Source organism: Ambystoma mexicanum, chromosome 3p (assembly GCF_040938575.1).
Source record: "Ambystoma mexicanum isolate Mex_15411 chromosome 3p, UKY_AmexF1_1, whole genome shotgun sequence".
Classification (NCBI taxonomy): Eukaryota; Metazoa; Chordata; class Amphibia; order Caudata; family Ambystomatidae; genus Ambystoma; species Ambystoma mexicanum.
Genome location: NC_090925.1, coordinates 46,518,765 through 46,546,354, shown reverse-complemented (window position 1 = coordinate 46,546,354; position 27,590 = coordinate 46,518,765). Strand labels below are relative to the sequence as shown.

The window sequence follows — 27,590 nt, the reverse complement described above, 5'->3', positions numbered from 1 at the left end:
TGTCATGATGCTCCTAGTGCGGCCTGTCATGATGCTCCTAGTGCGGCCTTCCATGATGCTCCTAGTGCGGCCTTCCATGATGCTCCTAGTATGGCCTGTCATGATGCTCCTAGTGTGGCCTGTCATAATGCTCCTAGTGCAGCCTGTCATGATGCTCCTAGTGCGGCCTTCCATGATGTTCCTAGTGCGGCCTTCCATGATGCTCCTAGTGCGGCCTTCCATGATGCTCCTAGTGCGGCCTTCCATGATGCTCCTAGTGTGCCCTTCCATGATGCTCCTAGTGCGGCCTTCCATGATGCTCCTAGTGCGGCCTTCCATGATGCTCCTAGTGCGGCCTTCCATGATGCTCCTAGTGTGCCCTTCCATGATGCTCCTAGTGCGGCCTTCCATGATCCTCCTAGTGCAGCCTGTCATGATGCTCCTAGTGCGGCCTGTCATGATGCTCCTAGTATGGCCTGTCATGATGCTCCTAGTGTGGCCTGTTATGATGCTCCTAGTGTGGCCTGTCATGATGCTCCTAGTGCGGCCTTCCATGATGCTCCTAGTGCGGCCTGTCATGATGTTCCTAGTGTGCCCTTCCATGATGCTCCTAGTATGGCCTGTCATAATGCTCCTAGTGCAGCCTGTCATGATGCTCCTAGTGCGGCCTGTCATGATGCTCCTAGTGCGGCCTGTCATGATGCTCCTAGTGCGGCCTGTCATGATGCTCCTAGTATGGCCTGTCATGATGCTCCTAGTATGGCCTGTCATGATGCTCCTAGTGTGGCCTGTCATGATGCTCCTAGTGCGGCCTTCCATGATGCTCCTAGTGCGGCCTTCCATGATGCTCCTAGTGCGGCCTTCCATGATGCTCCTAGTGTGGCCTGTCATAATGCTCCTAGTGCGGCCTGTCATGATGCTCCTAGTGTGGCCTTCCATGATGCTCCTAGTGCAGCCTGTCATGATGCTACTAGTGCGGCCTGTCATAATGCTCCTAGTGCGGCCTGTCATGATGCTCCTAGTGCGGCCTGTCATGATGCTCCTAGTGCGGCCTGTCATGATGCTCCTAGTGCGGCCTGTCATGATGCTCCTAGTGTGGCCTTCCATGATGCTCCTAGTGCAGCCTGTCATGATGCTACTAGTGCGGCCTGTCATGATGCTCCTAGTGCGGCCTGTCATGATGCTCCTAGTGTGGCCTGTCATGATGCTCCTAGTGTGGCCTGTCATGATGCTCCTAGTGCGCCCTTCCATGATGCTTCTAGTGTGGCCTGTCATGATGCTCCTAGTGCGGCCTGTCATGATGCTCCTAGTGTGGCCTTCCATGATGCTCCTAGTGTGGCCTTCCATGATGCTCCTAGTGCAGCCTTTTATGATGCTCCTAGTGCGGCCTTCCATGATGCTCCTAGTGTGGCCTTCCATGATGCTTCTAGTGCAGCCTTTTATGATGCTCCTAGTGCAGCCTTCCATGATGCTCCTAGTGCGGCCTGTCATAATGCTCCTAGTGCAGCCTGTCATGATGCTCCTAGTGCGGCCTTCCATGATGCTCCTAGTGCGGCCTGTCATAATGCTCCTAGTGCGGCTGTTATTATGCTCCTAGTGCAGCCTTCCATGATGCTCCTAGTGCGGCCTGTCATGATGCTCCTAGTGCGGCCTGTCTTGATGCTCCTAGTGTGGCCTGTCATGATGCTCCTAGTGTGGCCTGTCATGATGCTCCTAGTGCGGCCTTCCATGATGCTCCTAGTGCGGCCTGTCATGATGCTCCTAGTGCAGCCTGTCATGATGCTCCTAGTGCGGCCTGTCATGATGCTCCTAGTGCGGCCTTCCATGATGCTCCTAGTGCGGCCTGTCATGATGCTCCTAGTGTGGCCTGTCATAATGCTCCTAGTGCGGCCTTCCATGATGCTCCTAGTGTGGCCTGTCATAATGCTCCTAGTGCGGCCTGTCATGATGCTCCTAGTATGGCCTTCCATGATGCTCCTAGTGCGGCCTTCCATGATGCTCCTAGTATGGCCTGTCATGATGCTCCTAGTGTGGCCTGTCATAATGCTCCTAGTGCAGCCTGTCATGATGCTCCTAGTGCGGCCTTCCATGATGTTCCTAGTGCGGCCTTCCATGATGCTCCTAGTGCGGCCTTCCATGATGCTCCTAGTGCGGCCTTCCATGATGCTCCTAGTGTGCCCTTCCATGATGCTCCTAGTGCGGCCTTCCATGATGCTCCTAGTGCGGCCTTCCATGATGCTCCTAGTGCGGCCTTCCATGATGCTCCTAGTGTGCCCTTCCATGATGCTCCTAGTGCGGCCTTCCATGATCCTCCTAGTGCAGCCTGTCATGATGCTCCTAGTGCGGCCTGTCATGATGCTCCTAGTATGGCCTGTCATGATGCTCCTAGTGTGGCCTGTTATGATGCTCCTAGTGTGGCCTGTCATGATGCTCCTAGTGCGGCCTTCCATGATGCTCCTAGTGCGGCCTGTCATGATGTTCCTAGTGTGCCCTTCCATGATGCTCCTAGTATGGCCTGTCATAATGCTCCTAGTGCAGCCTGTCATGATGCTCCTAGTGCGGCCTGTCATGATGCTCCTAGTGCGGCCTGTCATGATGCTCCTAGTGCGGCCTGTCATGATGCTCCTAGTGTGGCCTGTCATGATGCTACTAGTGCGGCCTGTCATGATGCTCCTATTGCGACCTGTCATGATGCTCCTAGTGCGGCCTGTCATAATGCTCCTAGTGCGGCCTTCCATGATGCTCCTAGTGCAGCCTGTCATGATGCTCCTAGTGCAGCCTGTCATGATGCTCCTAATGCTCCTAGTGCGGCCTGTCATGATGCTCCTAGTGCAGCCTTTTATGATGCTCCTAGTGTGGCCTGTCATGATGCTCCTAGTGCGGCCTTCCATGATGCTCCTAGTGCGGCCTTCCATGATGCTCCTAGTGCGGCCTTCCATGATGCTCCTAGTGTGGCCTGTCATAATGCTCCTAGTGCGGCCTGTCATGATGCTCCTAGTGTGGCCTTCCATGATGCTCCTAGTGCAGCCTGTCATGATGCTACTAGTGCGGCCTGTCATAATGCTCCTAGTGCGGCCTGTCATAATGCTCCTAGTGCAGCCTGTCATGATGCTCCTAGTGCGGCCTTCCATGATGCTCCTAGTGCGGCCTTCCATGATGCTCCTAGTGCGGCCTGTCATGATGCTCCTAGTGTGGCCTGTCATGATGCTCCTAGTGCGGCCTTCCATGATGCTCCTAGTGCGGCCTGTCATGATGCTCCTAGTGCGGCCTGTCATAATGCTCCTAGTGCGGCCTGTCATGATGCTCCTAGTGCGGCCTTCCATGATGCTCCTAGTGTGGCCTGTCATGATGCTCCTAGTGCAGCCTGTCATGATGCTCCTAGTGTGGCCTGTCATGATGCTCCTAGTGTGGCCTGTCATGATGCTCCTAGTGCGCCCTTCCATGATGCTTCTAGTGTGGCCTGTCATGATGCTCCTAGTGCGGCCTGTCATGATGCTCCTAGTGCGGCCTTCCATGATGCTCCTAGTGTGGCCTGTCATGATCCTCCTAGTGTGGCCTGTCATGATGCTCCTAGTGCGGCCTTCCATGATGCTCCTAGTGCGCCCTTTCATGATGCTTCTAGTGTGGCCTGTCATGATGCTCCTAGTGCGGCCTTCCATGATGCTCCTAGTGCGGCCTTCCATGATGCTCCTAGTGCGGCCTGTCATAATGCTCCTAGTGCGGCCTTCCATGATGCTCCTAGTGCAGCCTGTCATGATGCTCCTAGTGCGGCCTGTCATGATGCTCCTAGTGTGGCCTGTCATGATGCTCCTAGTGCGGCCTTCCATGATGCTCCTAGTGCGGCCTGTCATAATGCTCCTAGTGCGGCCTTCCATGATGCTCCTAGTGCAGCCTGTCATGATGCTCCTAGTGTGGCCTGTCATGATGCTCCTAGTGCGCCCTTCCATGATGCTTCTAGTGTGGCCTGTCATGATGCTCCTAGTGTGGCCTGTCATGATGCTCCTAGTGCGGCCTGTCATGATGCTCCTAGTGCGGCCTGTCATGATGCTCCTAGTATGGCCTGTCATAATGCTCCTAGTGTGGCCTTCCATGATGCTCCTAGTGCAGCCTTTCATGATGCTCCTATTGCGGCCTGTCATGATGCTCCTAGTGCGGCCTGTCATGATGCTCCTAGTGCGGCCTATCATGATGCTCCTAGTGTGGCCTGTCATGATGCTACTAGTGCGGCCTGTCATGATGCTCCTAGTGCGGCCTTCCATGATGCTCCTAGTGCAGCCTGTCATGATGCTCCTAGTGTGGCCTGTCATGATGCTACTAGTGCGGCCTGTCATGATGCTCCTAGTGCGGCCTTCCATGATGCTCCTAGTGCGGCCTGTCATGATGCTCCTAGTGCGGCCTTCCATGATGCTCATAGTGTGGCCTGTCATAATGCTCCTAGTGCGGCCTGTCATGATGCTCCTAGTGCGGCCTGTCATGATGCTCCTAGTGTGGCCTGTCATGATGCTCCTAGTGCGGCCTGTCATAATGCTCCTAGTGCAGCCTGTCATAATGCTCCTAGTGCAGCCTGTCATGATGCTCCTAGTGTGGCCTGTCATGATGCTCCTAGTGCGGCCTGTCATGATGCTCCTAGTGCAGCCTGTCATGATGCTCCTAGTGTGGCCTGTCATGATGCTCCTAGTGCGGCCTTCCATGATGCTCCTAGTGCAGCCTTTTATGATGCTCCTAGTGCGGCCTTCCATGATGCTCCTAGTGTGGCCTGTCATAATGCTCCTAGTGCGGCCTGTCATGATGCTCCTAGTGTGGCCTGTCATGATGCTCCTAGTGCGGCCTTCCATGATGCTCCTAGTGCGGCCTGTCATGATGCTCCTAGTGTGGCCTGTCATGATGTTCCTAGTGTGCCCTTCCATGATGCTCCTAGTGCGGCCTTCCATGATGCTCCTAGTGCGGCCTGTCATGATGCTCCTAGTGTGGCCTGTCATGATGCTCCTAGTGTGGCCTGTCATGATGCTCCTAGTGCGCCCTTCCATGATGCTTCTAGTGTGGCCTGTCATGATGCTCCTAGTGTGGCCTGTCATGATGCTCCTAGTGCGGCCTTCCATGATGCTCCTAGTGCGTCCTGTCATGATGCTCCTAGTGTGGCCTATCATAATGCTCCTAGTGCGGCCTGTCATGATGCTCCTAGTGTGGCCTGTCATGATGCTCCTAGTGCGGCCTTCCATGATGCTCCTAGTGCGGCCTGTCATAATGCTCCTAGTGCGGCCTTCCATGATGCTCCTAGTGCAGCCTGTCATGATGCTCCTAGTGTGGCCTGTCATGATGCTCCTAGTGCGCCCTTCCATGATGCTCCTAGTGTGGCCTGTCATAATGCTCCTAGTGCGGCCTGTCATGATGCTCCTAGTGTGGCCTATCATAATGCTCCTAGTGCAGCCTGTCATGATGCTCCTAGTGTGGCCTGTCATGATGCTCCTAGTGCGCCCTTTCATGATGCTTCTAGTGTGGCCTGTCATGATGCTCCTAGTGCGGCCTTCCATGATGCTCCTAGTGCGGCCTTCCATGATGCTCCTAGTGCGGCCTGTCATAATGCTCCTAGTGCGGCCTTCCATGATGCTCCTAGTGCAGCCTGTCATGATGCTCCTAGTGTGGCATGTCATAATGCTCCTAGTGTGGCCTGTCATGATGCTCCTAGTGTGGCCTTCCATGATGCTCCTAGTGTGGCCTGTCATGATGCTCCTAGTGCGGCCTGTCATAATGCTCCTAGTGTGGCCTTCCATGATGCTCCTAGTGCGCCCTTTCATGATGCTTCTAGTGTGGCCTGTCATGATGCTCCTAGTGCGGCCTTCCATGATGCTCCTAGTGCGGCCTTCCATGATGCTCCTAGTGCGGCCTGTCATAATGCTCCTAGTGCGGCCTTCCATGATGCTCCTAGTGCAGCCTGTCATGATGCTCCTAGTGCGGCCTGTCATGATGCTCCTAGTGTGGCCTGTCATGATGCTCCTAGTGCGGCCTTCCATGATGCTCCTAGTGCGGCCTGTCATAATGCTCCTAGTGCGGCCTTCCATGATGCTCCTAGTGCAGCCTGTCATGATGCTCCTAGTGTGGCCTGTCATGATGCTCCTAGTGCGCCCTTCCATGATGCTTCTAGTGTGGCCTGTCATGATGCTCCTAGTGTGGCCTGTCATGATGCTCCTAGTGCGGCCTGTCATGATGCTCCTAGTGCGGCCTGTCATGATGCTCCTAGTATGGCCTGTCATAATGCTCCTAGTGCAGCCTTTCATGATGCTCCTATTGCGGCCTGTCATGATGCTCCTAGTGCGGCCTGTCATGATGCTCCTAGTGCGGCCTATCATGATGCTCCTAGTGTGGCCTGTCATGATGCTCCTAGTGCGGCCTGTCATAATGCTCCTAGTGCAGCCTGTCATAATGCTCCTAGTGCAGCCTGTCATGATGCTCCTAGTGTGGCCTGTCATGATGCTCCTAGTGCGGCCTGTCATGATGCTCCTAGTGCGGCCTTCCATGATGCTCCTAGTGTGGCCTGTCATAATGCTCCTAGTGCGGCCTGTCATGATGCTCCTAGTGTGGCCTGTCATGATGCTCCTAGTGCGGCCTGTCATGATGCTCCTAGTGCGCCCTTCCATGATGCTTCTAGTGTGGCCTGTCATGATGCTCCTAGTGTGGCCTGTCATGATGCTCCTAGTGCGGCCTTCCATGATGCTCCTAGTGCAGCCTGTCATGATGCTCCTAGTGCTCCTAGTGCAGCCTGTCATGATGCTCCTAGTGTGGCCTATCATAATGCTCCTAGTGCAGCCTGTCATGATGCTCCTAGTGTGGCCTGTCATGATGCTCCTAGTGTGGCCTGTCATGATGCTCCTAATGCTCCTAGTGCAGCCTGTCATGATGCTCCTAGTGCGGCCTGTCATGATGCTCCTAGTGCGGCCTGTTATGATGCTCCTAGTGCGGCCTGTCATGATGCTCCTAGTGTGGCCTGTCATGATGCTCCTAGTGCGGCCTTCCATGATGCTCCTAGTATGGCCTGTCATAATGCTCCTAGTGCAGCCTGTCATGATGCTCCTAGTGCGGCCTGTCATGATGCTCCTAGTGCGGCCTGTCATGATGCTCCTAGTGCGGCGTGTCATGATGCTACTAGTGCGGCCTGTCATGATGCTCCTAGTGCGGCCTGTCATGATGCTCCTAGTGTGGCCTGTCATGATGCTACTAGTGCGGCCTGTCATGATGCTCCTAGTGCGGCCTGTCATGATGCTCCTAGTGCGGCCTGTCATAATGCTCCTAGTGCGGCCTGTTATGATGCTCCTAGTGTGGCCTTCCATGATGCTCCTAGTGCAGCCTTTTATGATGCTCCTAGTGCGGCATTCCATGATGCTCCTAGTGTGGCCTGTCATAATGCTCCTAGTGCGGCCTGTCATGATTCTCCTAGTGCAGCCTGTCATGATGCTCCTAGTGTGCCCTTCCATGATGCTCCTAGTGCAGCCTGTCATGATGCTCCTAGTGTGGCCTGTCATGATGCTCCTAGTGTGGCCTGTCATGATGCTCCTAGTGCGCCCTTCCATGATGCTTCTAGTGTGGCCTGTCATGATGCTCCTAGTGTGGCCTGTCATGATGCTCCTAGTGCGGCCTTCCATGATGCTCCTAGTGCAGCCTGTCATGATGCTCCTAGTGCTCCTAGTGCAGCCTGTCATGATGCTCCTAGTGTGGCCTATCATAATGCTTCTAGTGTGGCCTGTCATGATGCTCCTAGTGTGGCCTGTCATGATGCTCCTAGTGCGGCCTTCCATGATGCTCCTAGTGCGGCCTTCCATGATGCTCCTAGTGCGGCCTTCCATGATGCTCCTAGTGCAGCCTGTCATGATGCTCCTAGTGCAGCCTGTCATGATGCTCCTAGTGTGGCCTGTCATGATGCTCCTAGTGCGGCCTGTCATGATGCTCCTAGTGCGGCCTATCATAATGCTCCTAGTGTGGCCTTCCATGATGCTCCTAGTGTGGCCTGTCATGATGCTCCTAGTGTGGCCTGTCATGATGCTCCTAGTGCGCCCTTCCATGATGCTTCTAGTGCAGCCTGTCATGATGCTCCTAGTGCGGCCTTCCATGATGCTCCTAGTGCGGCCTTCCATGATGCTCCTAGTGCGGCCTGTCATAATGCTCCTAGTGCGGCCTTCCATGATGCTTCTAGTGCGGCCTGTCATGATGCTCCTAGTGTGGCCTGTCATGATGCTCCTAGTGCGGCCTGTCATGATGCTTCTAGTGCGGCCTGTCATGATGCTCCTAGTGTGGCCTGTCATGATGCTCCTAGTGCGGCCTGTCATGATGCTCCTAGTGTGGCCTGTCATGATGCTCCTAGTGCGCCCTTCCATGATGCTTCTAGTGTGTCCTGTCATGATGCTCCTAGTGCTCCTAGTGCAGCCTGTCATGATGCTCCTAGTGCAGCCTGTCATGATGCTCCTAGTGTGTCCTGTCATGATGCTCCTAGTGCTCCTAGTGCAGTCTGTCATGATGCTCCTAGTGCGGCCTTCCATGATGCTCCTAGTGTGGCCTGTCATGATGCTCCTAGTGCGCCCTTCCATGATGCTTCTAGTATGGCCTGTCATGATGCTCCTAGTGCGGCCTGTTATGATGCTCCTAGTGCGGCCTGTCATAATGCTACTAGTGCGGCCTGTCATGATGCTCCTAGTGCAGCCTTCCATGATGCTCCTAGTGTGGCCTGTCATGATGCTCCTAGTGTGACCTGTCATGATGCTCCTAGTGTGGCCTGTCATGATGCTCCTAGTGCGGCCTGTCATGATGCTCCTAGTGCGGCCTGTCATGATGCTCCTAGTGCGGCGTGTCATGATGCTACTAGTGCGGCCTGTCATGATGCTCCTAGTGCGGCCTGTCATGATGCTCCTAGTGTGGCCTGTCATGATGCTACTAGTGCGGCCTGTCATGATGCTCCTAGTGCGGCCTGTCATGATGCTCCTAGTGCGGCCTTCCATGATGCTCCTAGTGCGGCCTGTCATAATGCTCCTAGTGCGGCCTGTTATGATGCTCCTAGTGTGGCCTTCCATGATGCTCCTAGTGCAGCCTTTTATGATGCTCCTAGTGCGGCATTCCATGATGCTCCTAGTGTGGCCTGTCATAATGCTCCTAGTGCGGCCTGTCATGATGCTCCTAGTGCGGCCTGTCATAATGCTCCTAGTGCAGCCTGTCATGATGCTCCTAGTGTGGCCTGTCATGATGCTCCCAGTGTGGCCTGTCATGATGCTCCTAGTGCGCCCTTCCATGATGCTTCTAGTGCGGCCTGTCATGATGCTCCTAGTGCGGCCTGTCATGATGCTCCTAGTGCAGCCTGTCATGATGCTCCTAATGCTTCTAGTGCAGCCTGTCATGATGCTCCTAGTGCGGCCTGTCATGATGCTCCTAGTGCAGCCTGTCATGATGCTCCTAGTGCAGCCTGTCATGATGCTCCTAGTGCGGCCTGTCATAATGCTCCTAGTGCGGCCTTCCATGATGCTCCTAGTGCGCCCTTCCATGATGCTCCTAGTGCGGCCTGTCATGATGCTCCTAGTGTGGCCTGTCATGATGCTCCTAGTGCGGCCTGTCATGATGCTCCTAGTGCGGCCTTCCATGATGCTCCTAGTGCGGCCTTCCATGATGCTCCTAGTGCGGCCTGTCATGATGCTCCTAGTGCGGCCTGTCATGATGCTCCTAGTGCAGCCTTCCATGATGCTCCTAGTGCGGCCTTCCATGATGCTCCTAGTGCGGCCTGTCATGATGCTCCTAGTGCAGCCTGTCATGATGCTCCTAGTGCGGCCTGTCATGATGCTCCTAGTGAGGCCTTCCATGATGCTCCTAGTGCGGCCTTCCATGATGCTCCTAGTGCGGCCTTCCATGATGCTCCTAGTGCAGCCTGTCATGATGCTCCTAGTGCGGCCTGTCATGATGCTCCTAGTGCGGCCTGTCATGATGCTCCTAGTGTGGCCTGTCATGATGCTCCTAGTGCGGCCTGTCATGATGCTCCTAGTGCAGCCTGTCATGATGCTCCTAATGCTCCTAGTGCAGCCTGTCATGATGCTCCTAGTGTGGCCTGTCATGATGCTCCTAGTGCGGCCTTCCATGATGCTCCTAGTGCAGCCTGTCATGATGCTCCTAGTGTGGCCTGTCATGATGCTCCTAGTGCGGTCTGTCATAATGCTCCTAGTGCGGCCTGTCATGATGCTCCTAGTGCAGCCTGTCATGATGCTCCTAGTGCAGCCTGTCATGATGCTCCTAGTGCGGCCTGTCATGATGCTCCTAGTGCGGCCTTCCATGATGCTCCTAGTGCGGCCTGTCATAATGCTCCTAGTGCGGCCTTCCATGATGCTCCTAGTGCAGCCTGTCATGATGCTCCTAGTGTGGCCTGTCATGATGCTCCTAGTGCAGCCTGTCATGATGCTCCTAGTGTGGCCTGTCATGATGCTCCCAGTGTGGCCTGTCATGATGCTCCTATTGCGCCCTTCCATGATGCTTCTAGTGTGGCCTGTCATGATGCTCCTAGTGTGGCCTGTCATGATGCTCCTAGTGCGGCTTTCCATGATGCTCCTAGTGCAGCCTGTCATGATGCTCCTAATGCTCCTAGTGCAGCCTGTCATGATGCTCCTAGTGCAGCCTGTCATGATGCTCCTAATGCTCCTAGTGCAGCCTGTCATGATGCTCCTAGTGCGGCCTGTCATAATGCTCCTAGTGCGCCCTTCCATGATGCTCCTAGTGCGGCCTGTCATGATGCTCCTAGTGTGGCCTGTCATGATGCTCCTAGTGCGGCCTGTCATGATGCTCCTAGTGCGGCCTTCCATGATGCTCCTAGTGCGGCCTTGCATGATGCTCCTAGTGCGGCCTGTCATGATGCTCCTAGTGCGGCCTGTCATGATGCTCCTAGTGCAGCCTTCCATGATGCTCCTAGTGCGGCCTTCCATGATGCTCCTAGTGCGGCCTGTCATGATGCTCCTAGTGCAGCCTGTCATGATGCTCCTAGTGCGGCCTGTCATGATGCTCCTAGTGAGGCCTTCCATGATGCTCCTAGTGCGGCCTTCCATGATGCTCCTAGTGCGGCCTTCCATGATGCTCCTAGTGCAGCCTGTCATGATGCTCCTAGTGCGGCCTGTCATGATGCTCCTAGTGCGGCCTGTCATGATGCTCCTAGTGTGGCCTGTCATGATGCTCCTAGTGCGGCCTGTCATGATGCTCCTAGTGCAGCCTGTCATGATGCTCCTAATGCTCCTAGTGCAGCCTGTCATGATGCTCCTAGTGCGGATTGTCATGATGCTCCTAGTGCGGCCTTCCATGATGCTCCTAGTGCGGCCTGTCATGATGCTCCTAGTGCGGCCTGTCATGATGCTCCTAGTGCGGCCTTCCATGATGCTCCTAGTGCGGCCTGTCATAATGCTCCTAGTGCGGCCTTCCATGATGCTCCTAGTGCAGCCTGTCATGCTGCTCCTAGTGTGGCCTGTCATGATGCTCCTAGTGTGGCCTGTCATAATGCTCCTAGTGCGGCCTTCCATGATGCTCCTAGTGCAGCCTGTTATGATGCTCCTAGTGTGGCCTGTCATAATGCTCCTAGTGCGGCCTGTTATGATGCTCCTAGTGTGGCCTTCCATGATGCTCCTAGTGCAGCCTTTTATGATGCTCCTAGTGCGGCCTTCCATGATGCTCCTAGTGTGGCCTGTCATAATGCTCCTAGTGCGGCCTGTCATGATGCTCCTAGTGCGGCCTGTCATAATGCTCCTAGTGCAGCCTGTCATGATGCTCCTAGTGCGGCCTTCCATGATGCTCCTAGTGCGCCCTTCCATCATGCTTCTAGTGTGGCCTGTCATGATGCTCCTAGTGTGGCCTGTCAAAATGCTCCTAGTGCGGCCTTCCATGATGCTCCTAGTGCAGCCTGTCATGATGCTCCTAATGCTCCTAGTGCAGCCTGTCATGATGCTCCTAGTGCGGCCTGTCATGATGCTCCTAGTGTGGCCTGTCATGATGCTCCTAGTGTGGCCTGTTATAATGCTCCTAGTGCGGCCTGTCATGATGCTCCTAGTGCAGCCTTCCATGATGCTCCTAGTGTGGCCTGTCATGATGCTCCTAGTGCGGCCTGTCATGATGCTCCTAGTGCGGCCTTCCATGATGCTCCTAGTGTGGCCTGTCATGATGCTCCTAGTGTGGCCTGTCATGATGTTCCTTGTGCGGCCTGTCATGATGCTCCTAGTGCAGCCTGTCATGATGCTCCTAATGCTCCTAGTGCAGCCTGTCATGATGCTCCTAGTGCGGCCTGTCATGATGCTCCTAGTGCGGCCTTCCATGATGCTCCTAGTGTGGCCTGTCATGATGTTCCTAGTGCGGCCTGTCATGATGCTACTAGTGCGGCCTGTCATGATGCTCCTAGTGCGGCCTTCCATGATGCTCCTAGTGTGGCCTGTCATGATGCTCCTAGTGTGGCCTGTCATGATGCTCCTAGTGTGGCCTGTCATGATGCTCCTAGTGCGGCCTGTCATGATGCTCCTAGTGCGGCCTTCCATGATGCTCCTAGTGCAGCCTGTCATGATGCTCCTAGTGCGGCCTGTCATGATGCTCCTAGTGCGGCCTGTCATGATGCTCCTAGTGCGGCCTGTCATAATGCTCCTAGTGCGGCCTGTTATGATGCTCCTAGTGTGGCCTTCCATGATGCTCCTAGTGCAGCCTTTTATGATGCTCCTAGTGCGGCCTTCCATGATGCTCCTAATGTGGCCTGTCATAATGCTCCTAGTGCGGCCTGTCATGATGCTCCTAGTGCGGCCTGTCATAATGCTCCTAGTGCAGCCTGTCATGATGCTCCTAGTGCGGCCTTCCATGATGCTCCTAGTGCGCCCTTCCATGATGCTTCTAGTGTGGCCTGTCATGATGCTCCTAGTGTGGCCTGTCATAATGCTCCTAGTGTGGCCTTCCATGATGCTCCTAGTGCAGCCTGTCATGATGCTCCTAATGCTCCTAGTGCAGCCTGTCATGATGCTCCTAGTGCGGCCTGTCATGATGCTCCTAGTGCGGCCTTCCATGATGCTCCTAGTGCGGCCTGTCATGATGCTCCTAGTGCGGCCTTCCATGATGCTCCTAGTGTGGCCTGTCATGATGCTCCTAGTGTGGCCTGTCATGATGCTCCTTGTGCGGCCTGTCATGATGCTCCTAGTGCAGCCTGTCATGATGCTCCTAATGCTCCTAGTGCAGCCTGTCATGATGCTCCTAGTGCGGCCTGTCATGATGCTCCTAGTGCGGCCTTCCATGATGCTCCTAGTGCAGCCTGTCATGATGCTCCTAGTGCGGCCTGTCATGATGCTCCTAGTGCGGCCTGTCATGATGCTCCTAGTGCGGCCTTCCATGATGCTCCTAGTGCGGCCTTCCATGATGCTCCTAGTGCGGCCTGTCATGATGCTCCTAGTGCGGCCTTCCATGATGCTCCTAGTGTGGCCTGTCATGATGCTCCTAGTGTGGCCTGTCATGATGCTCCTTGTGCGGCCTGTCATGATGCTCCTAGTGCAGCCTGTCATGATGCTCCTAATGCTCCTAGTGCAGCCTGTCATGATGCTCCTAGTGCGGCCTGTCATGATGCTCCTAGTGTGCCCTTCCATGATGCTCCTAGTGCGGCCTTCCATGATGCTCCTAGTGTGGCCTGTCATGATGCTCCTAGTGCGGCCTGTCATAATGCTCCTAGTGTGGCCTGTCATGATGCTCCTAGTGCGGCCTTCCATGATGCTCCTAGTGCGGCCTTCCATGATGCTCCTAGTGTGGCCTGTCATGATGCTCCTAGTGCGGCCTGTCATGATGCTACTAGTGCGGCCTGTCATGATGCTCCTAGTGCGGCCTTCCATGATGCTCCTAGTGTGGCCTGTCATGATGCTCCTAGTGTGGCCTGTCATGATGCTCCTAGTGTGGCCTGTCATGATGCTCCTAGTGCGGCCTGTCATGATGCTCCTAGTGCGGCCTGTCATGATGCTCCTAGTGCGGCCTTCCATGATGCTCCTAGTGTGGCCTGTCATGATGCTCCTAGTGTGGCCTGTCATGATGCTCCTAGTGTGGCCTGTCATGATGCTCCTAGTGCGGCCTGTCATGATGCTCCTAGTGCGGCCTGTCATGATGCTCCTAGTGCGGCCTTCCATGATGCTCCTAGTGTGGCCTGTCATGATGCTCCTAATGCTCCTAGTGCAGCCTGTCATGATGCTCCTAATGCTCCTAGTGCAGCCTGTCATGATGCTCCTAGTGTGGCCTGTCATGATGCTCCTAGTGCGGTCTGTCATAATGCTCCTAGTGCGGCCTGTCATGATGCTCCTAGTGCAGCCTGTCATGATGCTCCTAGTGTGGCCTGGCATGATGCTCCTAGTGTGGCCTGTCATGATGCTCCTAGTGCGGCCTGTCATGATGCTCCTAGTGCGGCCTTCCATGATGCTCCTAGTGCGGTCTGTCATAATGCTCCTAGTGCGGCCTGTCATAATGCTCCTAGTGTGGCCTGTCATGATTCTCCTAGTGCAGCCTGTCATGATGCTCCTAGTGTGCCCTTCCATGATGCTCCTAGTGCGGCCTGTCATAATGCTCCTAGTGTGGCCTGTCATGATGCTCCTAGTGCGGCCTTCCATGATGCTCCTAGTGCGGCCTTCCATGATGCTCCTAGTGTGGCCTGTCATGATGCTCCTAGTGCGGTCTGTCATAATGCTCCTAGTGCGGCCTGTCATAATGCTCCTAGTGTGGCCTTCCATGATGCTCCTAGTGCGGTCTGTCATGATGCTCCTAGTGCGGTCTGTCATAATGCTCCTAGTGCGGCCTGTCATAATGCTCCTAGTGTGGCCTGTCATGATGCTCCTAGTGCGGCCTTCCATGATGCTCCTAGTGCGGTCTGTCATAATGCTCCTAGTGCGGCCTGTCATAATGCTCCTAGTGTGGCCTGTCATGATTCTCCTAGTGCAGCCTGTCATGATGCTCCTAGTGTGCCCTTCCATGATGCTCCTAGTGCGGCCTGTCATAATGCTCCTAGTGTGGCCTGTCATGATGCTCCTAGTGCGGCCTTCCATGATGCTCCTAGTGCGGCCTTCCATGATGCTCCTAGTGTGGCCTGTCATGATGCTCCTAGTGTGGCCTGTCATGATGCTCCTAGTGTGGCCTGTCATGATGCTCCTAGTGTGGCCTGTCATGATGCTCCTAGTGTGGCCTGTCATGATGCTCCTAGTGCGGCCTGTCATGATGCTCCTAGTGCGGCCTGTCATGATGCTCCTAGTGCGGCCTTCCATGATGCTCCTAGTGTGGCCTTCCATGATGCTCCTAGTGCGGCCTTCCATGATGCTCCTAGTGCTCCTAGTGCAGCCTGTCATGATGCTCCTAATGCTCCTAGTGCAGCCTGTCATGATGCTCCTAGTGTGGCCTGTCATGATGCTCCTAGTGCGGTCTGTCATAATGCTCCTAGTGCGGCCTGTCATAATGCTCCTAGTGTGGCCTGTCATGATGCTCCTAGTGCGGCCTTCCATGATGCTCCTAGTGCGGTCTGTCATAATGCTCCTAGTGCGGCCTGTCATAATGCTCCTAGTGTGGCCTGTCATGATTCTCCTAGTGCAGCCTGTCATGATGCTCCTAGTGTGCCCTTCCATGATGCTCCTAGTGCGGCCTGTCATGATGCTCCTAGTGCGGCCTGTCATGATGCTCCTAGTGCGGCCTTCCATGATGCTCCTAGTGCGGCCTTCCATGATGCTCCTAGTGTGGCCTGTCATGATGCTCCTAGTGCGGTCTGTCATAATGCTCCTAGTGCGGCCTGTCATAATGCTCCTAGTGTGGCCTTCCATGATGCTCCTAGTGCGGTCTGTCATGATGCTCCTAGTGCGGTCTGTCATAATGCTCCTAGTGCGGCCTGTCATAATGCTCCTAGTGTGGCCTGTCATGATGCTCCTAGTGCGGCCTTCCATGATGCTCCTAGTGCGGTCTGTCATAATGCTCCTAGTGCGGCCTGTCATAATGCTCCTAGTGTGGCCTGTCATGATTCTCCTAGTGCAGCCTGTCATGATGCTCCTAGTGTGCCCTTCCATGATGCTCCTAGTGCGGCCTGTCATAATGCTCCTAGTGTGGCCTGTCATGATGCTCCTAGTGCGGCCTTCCATGATGCTCCTAGTGCGGCCTTCCATGATGCTCCTAGTGTGGCCTGTCATGATGCTCCTAGTGCGGCCTGTCATGATGCTACTAGTGCGGCCTGTCATGATGCTCCTAGTGCGGCCTTCCATGATGCTCCTAGTGTGGCCTGTCATGATGCTCCTAGTGTGGCCTGTCATGATGCTCCTAGTGTGGCCTGTCATGATGCTCCTAGTGCGGCCTGTCATGATGCTCCTAGTGCGGCCTGTCATGATGCTCCTAGTGCGGCCTTCCATGATGCTCCTAGTGTGGCCTGTCATGATGCTCCTAGTGTGGCCTGTCATGATGCTCCTAGTGTGGCCTGTCATGATGCTCCTAGTGTGGCCTGTCATGATGCTCCTAGTGCGGCCTTCCATGATGCTCCTAGTGTGGCCTGTCATGATGCTCCTAGTGTGGCCTGTCATGATGCTCCTAGTGTGGCCTGTCATGATGCTCCTAGCTGAAGGGGATTTCTCCTGGCTGCTTGGCTGATAGTGGCCAGCGATGATATCTTATTGGTGCACCTCAGGGCTTTTCAGTTTGTTTTGTTACACATTTCAGTCTAAATGGTTACGTGGTAGCCTGCCATACTGGGGTTTTGCAGCCTTCTGCGACCTGAGACCTTTATGGCGGGTGTTCTTACGTCAAATATTGTCACACCAGGATTAGAGGAGTTCCTTCTAGATATTCATTTGCATATGTATGTTCATTGCCATTATCTCTGCTTTCGGCTTCCTTGTCACAGTCCTGACACACTCATCAACTGCTATCCATCAATGAACAGGAAAGAAGGACAACATTTTGTATTTAGTCCTTCTATAGTTTTTATTTCACTTCATGTTTAAAAGGGGAGTTCCCAAGCCCTCGGTCTCGTGACTGGGCAGACACCAGGAATGTCCGGAATCTGAGTCATTACCAGGTCCAGTTGCTTGAAGAGTCAAAGGCACTGGCAAAAAGACAGGAACAGCTGCTGTCCTTGATTATCCAGTCATCCAGGTGAATATATATGTACAGCCTCTCCATGCACACATGAGTCGTTAATGGAAACAGACTGGTAAATACTCTGGGGGTTCACCACAGACAGAAAGGTTATGACTTTGAACCCCCAAGGTCATTGGCTGCCGGGAATCTTAGGTAGCCAGGCCGCTTTGTGTCAATTAAGGACATGGACCAGGAGTCCTGCAGGTTGAAGGAAGACAGGAAATGGCCTTGATGGATTTAACGTGGTAAAGTGGGGTATTCTGCTCTTAGCAGATAGTGCTTGTCATTTTAATTGACAGTTAGATCGAAACAGAAATAGACCAATCAAAGAACCAACATGTTTCTTTCCATCTTCATAATTGAGTTAATTGCGTGGAAATTCATCAGGGTAAACTGAGGTCTGAAGTCTTCAGTGATAAATGGTACTGGGCAGTTGCACAACTCTATATACCAGTCTTGACCTGGCACTCTGCTGTGAGCTGAATTCAAATGTGCAAAACAGTGGGTCAGTCACATAATGTTAAACCCAACACTGCAAAACCAGGCATAACTCCTGGAAAGGCTCACCTGGCCAAATCAGTATCAACAGAGGTATAGTTTAAAGTTCAACCATGATGTGTCCAATCCCATAATTAAAGGGAAATTCACAAGAGAGGAGGAAGCCCCTGCAGACGTATTTCAAGTCCGGCTATTCATAGTGCCGAAAGCAAGCGCCCAACTCGTGTCCAGTATGAGAGTGAAAACAACCTCTCAGAAATAAAAGAGTTAAAGTCCCCATGGAGATGGTGTGTGATAATGGTAATGATTAAGTCCCCATAGAGATGGTTTGTTTATTTATTTATAATGCACGCCAGACCCAAAGGTATCAGGGCGCAGAAGAAACAAGAAGACTTTCAGCTTAGGTTACATAGTGGCATTTAAAATACAGGTCAGAATATACAGATGCATAATGTACACGATATAGCAGAAGCATAGATACATATGATACAAGAATAACACTATACAAACGGGACATACATGCATAGAGCGCTCTGGTGTGTTATTATAACAATGTTAAAGTCCCCACAGACATGGTGTATGATTAAAATAAGGCTGAAGATCCCTCATAGATGGTGGTTGAAGATAATGATGTTAAAGTCCCCACAGAGATGGTATGTGATAAAAATGAGGCTGAAGACCCCCACGGAGATGGTGTTTGAATATAATGATGTTAGAAATCCTCACAGAGATGGTGTTTGATTTTGATTATTTCAATGGCTCCACACAGATAGTGTATGTATATTCAGATGTTTAAGTCCCCGCAAAGATGGTGTACGCTGATAATAACATTAATGTCCTTTACAGAGATGGCATATGATAACAGTGATGATTATGTCCCCATGGAGATGGCATGTGGTTATAATGATTTTGAGTTTGTTACAGAGATGTGTGATAATGGTTATGATTAAGTCCCCAGAGAGATAGTGTGTGCCATAAGAGAGGGTGAAGACCCCACAGAGATGGTGTGTAATAATGGTAATGATTAAGTCCCCACAAAGATGGTGGGCGATTGAAAATAGGTTGAAGTCCCCACAGAGATGGTGTTTGAATATACTGATCTTAAAGTCCCCACAGAGATGATGTGTGATTATTATGATGTTAGAGTTAAAGTCCCCATGTAGATGGTGTGTCATTATAACGATGTTAAAGTCCCCACAGAAATGGTGTATGATTAAAATGAGGCTGAACTGAGCACTAAACTGTAACTGTGGCCTGAGGAAAGGCGCAACGTGCCTCCAAATGGAGTATGTTTGCACCATCCTAACAATCGTAATTGGACTTGGTTTAAAACCAATAGATCGCCTTTTATAAATTCCACCTTTAGGATTTTGTGTTTTAACAAAAGGGTCAGGCACAAGGAAACCAACATTCCCAGATTACATTATCCTTAACCGCAGTTCTCTATTTCTTCTTTAGGCTAGCCAGATGATTCCTTCCTTCTCTAGGGATTGTCTGGTTTACCTTCTGCACTCTTACCTGGCCCTAACCTATCCTTAAAGCCCAATGTGTTCTGTTCATTCACAGACCTAGATCATAGCCCCACTCACATTCCTTTCCATTGTTTCTGGATGCTCCGAGGAACCCATCAGCTTTAGTTCCCCTTTTGTCGATGGGAGCCCCGTCTTGCTATTCCTTACAGCATCAGCGTGGAGCTGCCAGTATAGCACCACCTTACAGGAATGCTGCATGGAGCTTTTCTTTAACTTCTGTGTCCTTCCCAGCATACAACCAAAGACTATTGGGATACGAGAAAGTCTGCAATCTTCAACCTGACCAAACATTCAGGAAGAGCAGAATATGCATCTGTACCACTTATGGTCCCTTGATTAATGCTGCACCTCCATGAACTTAGAACAGACCACATAAGCAGGATCCTTGAAAATAAGGTAATGTAAAATTAAGGAAGTTTCGCAAATTGACCATATATATTTTTCTCTTTAGTACTAGGGAGAAAAGACTGAATATTCAGAGCATTAATGAAGTCTACCTTCTATGCTGTACATCCCTGACTGAGCCAGAGTTGCAGGCATGCATCGTCAGGTAAGAGACATTGCCAAGAATTACTTGTGTCATATAGCTATGTTATGGTTGAGCCCATCACCACCATAATGGTCTTATGGCTCCTGCCGTTTCCCGAAAGGTGGCATAATGTGTGCTACAAGACCTTAGTTGGTAGAAAGGATAAGTCCTATCTGGGGATAATGTGAATGAAAGAGGGATTAGACAATATAATGAACACATTTAGAGGAGGAAACAATTGGGATGAGCCATGGATATGGGTCTTACTGAGCTGTGATTAGTTATTGGTAAGCCTGCGGGAAGGATTTAGGAGATTACAGCTCAGTTTAGAGCAACTTTTAATGTGATGGAAATATCTAGACCTGAAGAAGCTTGGCACTTGATGGTGAATGGTTGAGTGATGTACTTGGGAGGTGTTTAAGTGGGCCCTAGTGGTATGATTAGTTTGTAAAATACAATCCCTTCATTGAGTCCTGGGTTTGCCAAGCCAGTTTACAGACGCGTCAGCACCAAGAGTTGGATGTGTACAGTAGTTTGCCTGTGTAGAATATGGGATGGGTGGTAGGACAGGAGAAGAGAAGACATGATGTATTTGGGTCCAATAATATTCGTCTTTATAAGTCACCATCTAGGAATAATTTGTCACAAGTCACTGAAAATAAAATGAATATAATGGTAGCTCCCGCGACCAGCCACTCAAGTTACAAAGACGATTGCTTCCAAGCGGAACCTTAAGAGCATCTCGCAAGATAAATTCCAAACCAGACTAGATGCTTGACAGCTCAACCCTCCCAGATCAAACAGAAAGCAACTGCAAGACGAGTTCCCTTCCATTAATGATCACTCAGTGTCCAGAAGGTAAGGGTAGCTACGGACTACTCTTGTAATCTTTGTCAACCACACCCACAAGAGGAGAGAAACAGTCCCCCTCATGAACAAGAAGAAAGTATTGAATGTGCTGTGGGTGGATATTTTCAGGAAGGAGAAGATAAATGCGTTTTTGGTATTTAAAACATGGGTATATATATATATATATATATATATATATATATATATATATATATATATATATATATATATATATATATGTTATATATGTCCCTTACTGTATACTTGTATGTCTTCTGCAGAAACACTGACATTGACAGGTACACGTCACTATCGGTTACTTATTACTCAATTTCAGAATCTTCCTAGTCGTGGCCCTTTAATAAATGGGGTACCCTTGCTTGCTAAAGACATTTACCCCAGGCTTCTTTGACAGTGCACTATACTAATGTCATGTTGAGCATATTACCATTGCTGTTAAAATGTCTTTTTCCACTGGGTTCATTCCTCCTTCTCTTAAGCACGCTCTGATAGTTTCTCTCCTTAAGAATCCTTCCCTTGATCCTGATGTTCTGTCCAACTATCATCCTATCTCACTTCTTCCTTTCCTTATGAAGTTGATGGAGGCATTGATGTCCCCTCTTCTCTCCAACTTTCTTGAATCCTCTCACTTCGTTGATCCTTTTCAGTCTGGTTTCCGTCCCGAGAGGGGTACTGAATCTGTCCTGAACTCGGTACTTGATGATCTGGTATGTCTGGTGGACAAGGGTGGTGTCGAAGCAGTCCTGCTTTTTGATCTGTCGGCTGCTTTCGACACCATCGATCATTCCATCTTGCTCTCTCGTCTCTCTGACGCTGGTCTCTCCGGCTGGGTCCTTGATTGGTTCACTTCATTTTTGTCTGATCGCTCCCAGCCTATTTCTCTTCCCCCATTGCATTCTGATTTGGTTATGCTCCTTTGTGGCGTTCCTCAGGGCTCTGCACTGTCTCCTATTCTCTTTAATATCTATATCCGATCTCTTCTGCTCCTCATCCAGTCGCATGATTTCCGCTACTATTCTTATGCGGACGACACACAGATCCTCGTTTGCCTTGATCTTACTCAAGCCGAGACTGCAGCACGGCTCAGGAGCTGCATGGAGGATCTGTGGCACTGGATGATGACCAACTGGCTAAAACTTAATGGCAGTAAGACCGAGGTCCTGGTTGTGGGTCCTTCATCTCCCCCTACTTTTTAGGACCTCTCAATTTTTCCCATCGAGTCATGGCCCTCTTCCTCTTCCAGTCCAATCGGTCCAAAATCTTGGTGTTAAAATGTCTGCCTCTCTGTCCCTTGATAATCAGGTGGCTAGTGTTTGTAGTGCTGGACACTTTAAACTCAGCATTCTGCAGAAAGTCCTGCCCTTTATTCCTGCTGAATGCCATACTCCTGTAGTGGCAGCCCTGGTTCTCAGCACTCTTGACTACTGTAACTCTCTCTATTTGGCCCAGCCCCGTTATCTGATCCATAGGCTTCAACGCCTCTCAAAATGCTGCTGCCCGTTCCATACTTCGCCCTCCTTTTGGATCTCACCTTTGCCCTCTGTTTAAGAAACTACACTGGCTTCCCGTGGCCAGACGGATTTTGCTTAAATCTCTGTGTCTGGTGCAACATGGCTATGGCTTGGGCGCTGAGTATCTTCAAGCCACGTTTATACACTACATCCCTCCCCCTTTGCTGCGTTCTCAGTCTGCGTTTCTTGTCGTTGTTCCCCGTTATCGCCTGTCACGCGAGGGAGGCTGTGCCTTTTCGGTGGCTGCTGCCAGAGCATGGAATGAGCTGCCCACTGCTCTCTGTGCTACTGAAGATCACCTCACTTTCTGCCGGCTGCTGAAAACCACTCTTTTTTAGGCTGTTTCTCTTTTTTCTGCTGTTGGTTTCTGACACTGATTCCCCAACAGTAGCTAGCGCCAAGATGCCTTTGGGTGTACGTGCGCTCTATTAAGTTATATAACATAACATAACATCATGTTTAATCTAATTCCCCTATTACTTCAGTATACCCTATAAGCAGGATGCCAACACTGTCAACTATCAAGTAAATAACTGCAGGCCAAGACTGAAGTTGGGACACACAGATTCACATGCCACCCTCTGGAAAATTGCAGAGAATATCTATTCAAGTTAAAATAAACATGGGGTGCTAACTTCAAAGCCCTTTGTGCCAAGCTAACATGTAGAGTGATTTGCAAAATATATTTCAAATGGGATAGGGTGCAACAGCTCTGCCCAAACCCTGCAACGCTGCCCATTACCCCTCCAATAAATCAACTGCCCCCCATGAGGCATCAAGAATAAAATGTGAATGTATGAAATCAGACCACAAAATAAATAAGCTATCACACAAGTCAGACATGGAGCTGAGATTTGTCAAGCGTAATGCCCTGTAATATCAAGTGTCAGCTGTGATCATCGCAACTGTGGATAGGCACCTTTGTAGACATTGGGCCTCATTACGAGTCCGGCGGTAACCACAGCGGTAGAACCACCTGGTTAGCGCCGGACTCGTATTACCATTCTGCCTCCGTGATTCCCGGAATTACCGGGGCATTACAACCCCGGTTTTCCGGGAATCACGGAGGCTGAATGGTGTTAATCCCCATTCCCATCGAGTCCTATGGGACTCGATGGGAATGGGGATCATGGAAACACCGGCAGCATCTCGTAATGCTGCCGGTGTTTCCTCGGCCGCCTGCAGGCGGGCGGTGTTAAACCCGCCAGGTCAGACCTGGCGGGAACATCACCTCCCGCCTGCAGGAGTCGGGATCAGGCGGTCCGGAAACAACGGTGGCGGCGGGTTTACCGCCACCGTTATTTCCGGACCGCCTGAGTTATAATGAGGCCCATTGAATCCTATGACACAACAGACATCAAGGCAGAAGGAAGCCCGTCCTGCTGCAGAATAAAACGCTAAAGTGCTAAAGTGCAGTGATCCGCATAGAGCATCCTCAATTCACCAGAATGGGAGCTCGGATCCATCACCCAACATTGCTTAGGAATGATCATCGTTCCTGGCACTGGATATCGTACTTCTGCAAAACCTGATGCCTCCTATAGCAGATTATTGCCAGGACGTTTGTGCAGTCTAGATGGAACTCCAGTTACGGACCACGATAGGTCCAATATATACATACAAGGTTGTCACTTCCACTCCAAGATGGCAGCAATTGTGGAACATGTCCATGCCCATAGAAAAATGGCTGCCATGTTAGGCTACCAAACACCACCCCCCCTCAGAAGGCCACGTAACCTCACTTCCCTACGATTATTATTTAAACGCTTGGAAGCAGAAGCAGAAGCCCTGCAACCTTGCAGTCCGGAAAGCCACAATTTATGAATCCAACTCAAGAATCCCCGAAGGACACAGACCCGGTGCCTGGCAATAGGTAATAAGTCAGGCCTTTAATACATTGGTATCTGTTGCGAGCACAACGCTGATAGAACTTTATTATTTCTACCAGTCAAAGAAGTGACAACAGCATAACTTTCCGTTATTCTCCACCGTCACTGCATCTCTTGCTGTCTTCTTTTCTTTTGTGTGGAAACCTGTCCCCCTGCAGGATTTCATTAGGAGTACACATAGTCCCTTCTCCCTTTCCATGGCAGCCATCAAAAAGATAGAAAGAAAAGAAACAAAGAAAATGGCCACCTTATAACGGGGCATAGGAACCACATGTAGTCCCTTCTCCCTTTTCACAGCAGCCGGTGAAGAAAGGAAAGGAACTCCACCGGACTCGCCTCTTTGATCTGAGCGCAGCAGGTGAGACTTTGTCAGCCAGGTAACGACCCAGCAAAGTTCAATCAGATTGTTTAAAACAATCTGATTGTCCCTCACTGGGTACTATTAAAATACATTAATCTATTTCAGTATTTGGGTGGCAGGAAAGGCTGAGTGATAAACACCATGATATGATATGTTCTATGATGTAGAAATTGAAAAATTGTCCCTCCGTGAGCTTCCTTTGCAATCATTTTGGAGCATATCTCCCAATATGATTACCTTGGAATCCATATATGCAGCACCTCTAGATTGGCTCCCAAAATACAACACTGTGAGTTTCTTCTCTCACCACAAAGGGGAAGGGCTCTTTGTTCATTTTCCAATTGATTTGGGGGGAGGCACCGACTGAGCTCTATAGAGCCAAAGTTTAAAGTGACATGCTATGTGGGGTTAAATTGTGGGTTCAAGAAGATCTTACATTATTGTTAAAAAGCTGATCATGTCACTCTACCTAACAGCACTCCTGCCATTGTGCGTTTATAGTTTAAATTAAGAATCAACATTCAGATTAATGTTTTGTTGGTCAACAATCTCGAGCTCTTGAAACTTGGCCAATTATACGATTGTGCTTCTTGTTTATATGTCCTATCAGGGAGCTAGAGGATCCACCTGGTGAAGGTTCAACAGGAACATGTCTCCTACACTGGAGATGAGTGGCATCTGAGTTGATCCATCCTTCCTCAACAAATGTCAGAGTAAAGGAGTCCCTTTGGGGCTTGGGAAATCCGGGAGATGGTAGCTATTACTGAGACCAGCATCATGTTGTCCAGCTTTTGGAAAATCAAAAGGAAAGTAGGGATAGAACCTTACATTGCAGTTCGAATCAGTTTATATGTAGGTGTACTTTTAAAGAATAAGGTTGGTAAATCTTCTATTGGCCTCTTGTTGTGTAAAGTGGCCGGCAAGTGTTCCAGCCGAACGGTTCTGTGCATACTGTAGAGATATGTGGAACACCCGTTGCCTTTTATTCTCAAATGGGCCTTACATCGGAATCTAACGGAGTGATGGCTGGAACGGCTCTGGATGAGACACAGAATACAATCATCCAACATCACTCTATTCCTGGGTTTGATGGATAAGTCGCTTGGAGAATGGAATTATGTCTTGAGAGCGTAAAGACTAAACACCAGAGGCCCAGTGGCAAGACACAATGAAATATGTCATCTGCTATTTCTCCCAGAGATTTAAATTTGAAAGGAATCTCAACTCACCACGTACTCTTGTAAATCTCTCAATTTCCTTTTTAACACTTGGAGTAGATGAATTATTTATTTATAAATTGGGATTGTGTAAGAATGACCATGTTTGAATAATTGATTGTATTTATCGGTGTGTGTCTGATGTTTTTTTTTTTTAGAATAAACTTTACAGATAGGAATGAGCAATGAGTGAATGTGTTAATCATGTTTGGTGGCACTTAAATCATTTCAGAACTGTCTCCACCATGATTCATGAGTTGGCGGTTTGCTTTTCTGGTTACTGTGCTTTGTTAATTTGCATAGATTGGTCAAAAGGAAGTTTGGCTGTGGAAGAATTGGTCAAATACGATGTCATTGACATGTTTAAAAAGATGTTTGCCTCAAATATATGCGGGGGTGGGTTTAGGTGAGTAACTAATGTGTGAGGGTTGCAGGGGGGCACTGTTGGGGGTCTCCCTATGCATATATTTGCAGCAAAATCAAACATGTTTTTTTCTCTCGGTGACATCGTTGACGACCAAAACATTCGAACAGGTCACATAGAACCCATAGATTGTAGGGTGAGATTTAGAACGCTGAAGGAAGGTCTTGGTGGTCGACTTATGTTAGGGAGAATTCTCTAAAAAGGCTAATTTCCCTTACCTATAGAGTCCCCCAGCAGCTTTGCTGGATTTCTAGGGTTTATTGTTTACTCCTGCTAAGAGTGAGACTCTTTTGCCACTCTTAGCTGTAGTTTGATGTGTGTTTCAGTCTGTTTTTGTGCCTATGGGCTATGGAGTTTTTCTCACTCCCTAGGTATCATCTTTTTACATTTGTGTTACACAGCACCCTCGGTGCAGTAACACAGGGGTGTCATAGTGACCTCCAAACATAGACTCCATACCCTGGGACTGACTACTGTCTCCCAGGGCATGCAAAGTTACCATTGACTTTGCTATTCAATAGTTATGAACAAAACCAGCACAAACCATCTTACTATGGAGGTACTGGAAAGGGTTAATAGTTTTTCCCTGATGTTCATTTTCGAGAGGGTACTGTCCAGTCCATCTCTCCAAAGTTTATGGCTGGTGGCAGTGGTTACTACCATTAATATTCTACCGCAAATATTTTCCTATGGGATGTTCCCATTGTTCGAGGCTACCACTTTTTATGATAGCCTTCAACATACTGCCGGGTCATTTTAATATTAACTAACTTTGATAATATTTCTTTCTCCTGTCGCTCGATGTAATCCCAACCGAGGTCGGGGCCCTTTGTTTGTCCTTTTGGCAGGCTTCTGGACAGGGTTGCCTAAGCAACCCAAGTCGCACTCTGCCCTGATAGGCTGGGGGTTTATCCCGCCAGGAAAACCACCCCGATGCGTGAGTCACAGCTAGGCTGTATGAATGGGGGTTATTCTGCATAAAAGCAGGGACCTGCGGACTGGAAGATAGATGTCGCCACTGGACCTGAGAAATCCGAAGAGGAGAGAAGCCAAAGATATCTGCAATGACTGAAACACCGGTGAAGCCCTGCTGCAGATCCTCACCACTTTTCTCCAACAACAAGAGAAGATCTTCACCTGCAAGAGCCTTCTTCCCTTGAACTGGTGGGACCAACCAGTTCGCCAATCACCTTCCAGGACCTGCCTTGGTCGAATCGCCAGTGCCAACCACTAGGAGACCAGATAGCCAGGCACCTGTCCACCACGACCGCGATTTAAAGGATCATACCTTTTTTTCCATTTTGGCATCACCGCAGCCGGCTTCATCCCTGGGCAATGCAGTAACTCGAACCTTCCTGAACGATGAGAGCCTCTCTTCCTCTGCTGGATCTCCTGAAGTGCAGGAACTTCCAGGAACTATCGCCACCTCTGGAGCCACTTACACTTTTAAGGTACATTGTTCCGCCAGGCCTACCATTTTGTTGGCTACTGCGAAAGGTGTTTTAAATCCTTTACTTACCTTCTGGGTTGGCCGTCCCTATCGTCTAACATTGTATTTTTACCTTCTGCACCCTCCTTTTCAACCGTTAAACAAAGACTTGACTGCAGCTACTAGAACCATTTGTAACCTGGGCACTTTGCTTCGTACCACAGACACTGGTACAGGCCTATTGA

General features: G+C 50.6%; 1 protein-coding gene across 2 annotated transcripts in view; it reads left to right on the top strand.

Moving 5' to 3' along the window:
* The window catches only part of LOC138580117 (arginine-glutamic acid dipeptide repeats protein-like), a 259,197-nt gene that overhangs the window by 63,719 nt on the left and 167,888 nt on the right, over positions 1-27,590 (top strand). For both annotated transcript variants that reach the window (XM_069650395.1, XM_069650394.1), the window contains exon 2: positions 19,567-19,665. In XM_069650395.1, coding sequence (XP_069506496.1) covers positions 19,654-19,665 — 12 coding nt within the window. In that variant the 5' untranslated portion in view covers positions 19,567-19,653. The remainder of the gene's footprint in view (positions 1-19,566; positions 19,666-27,590) is intronic.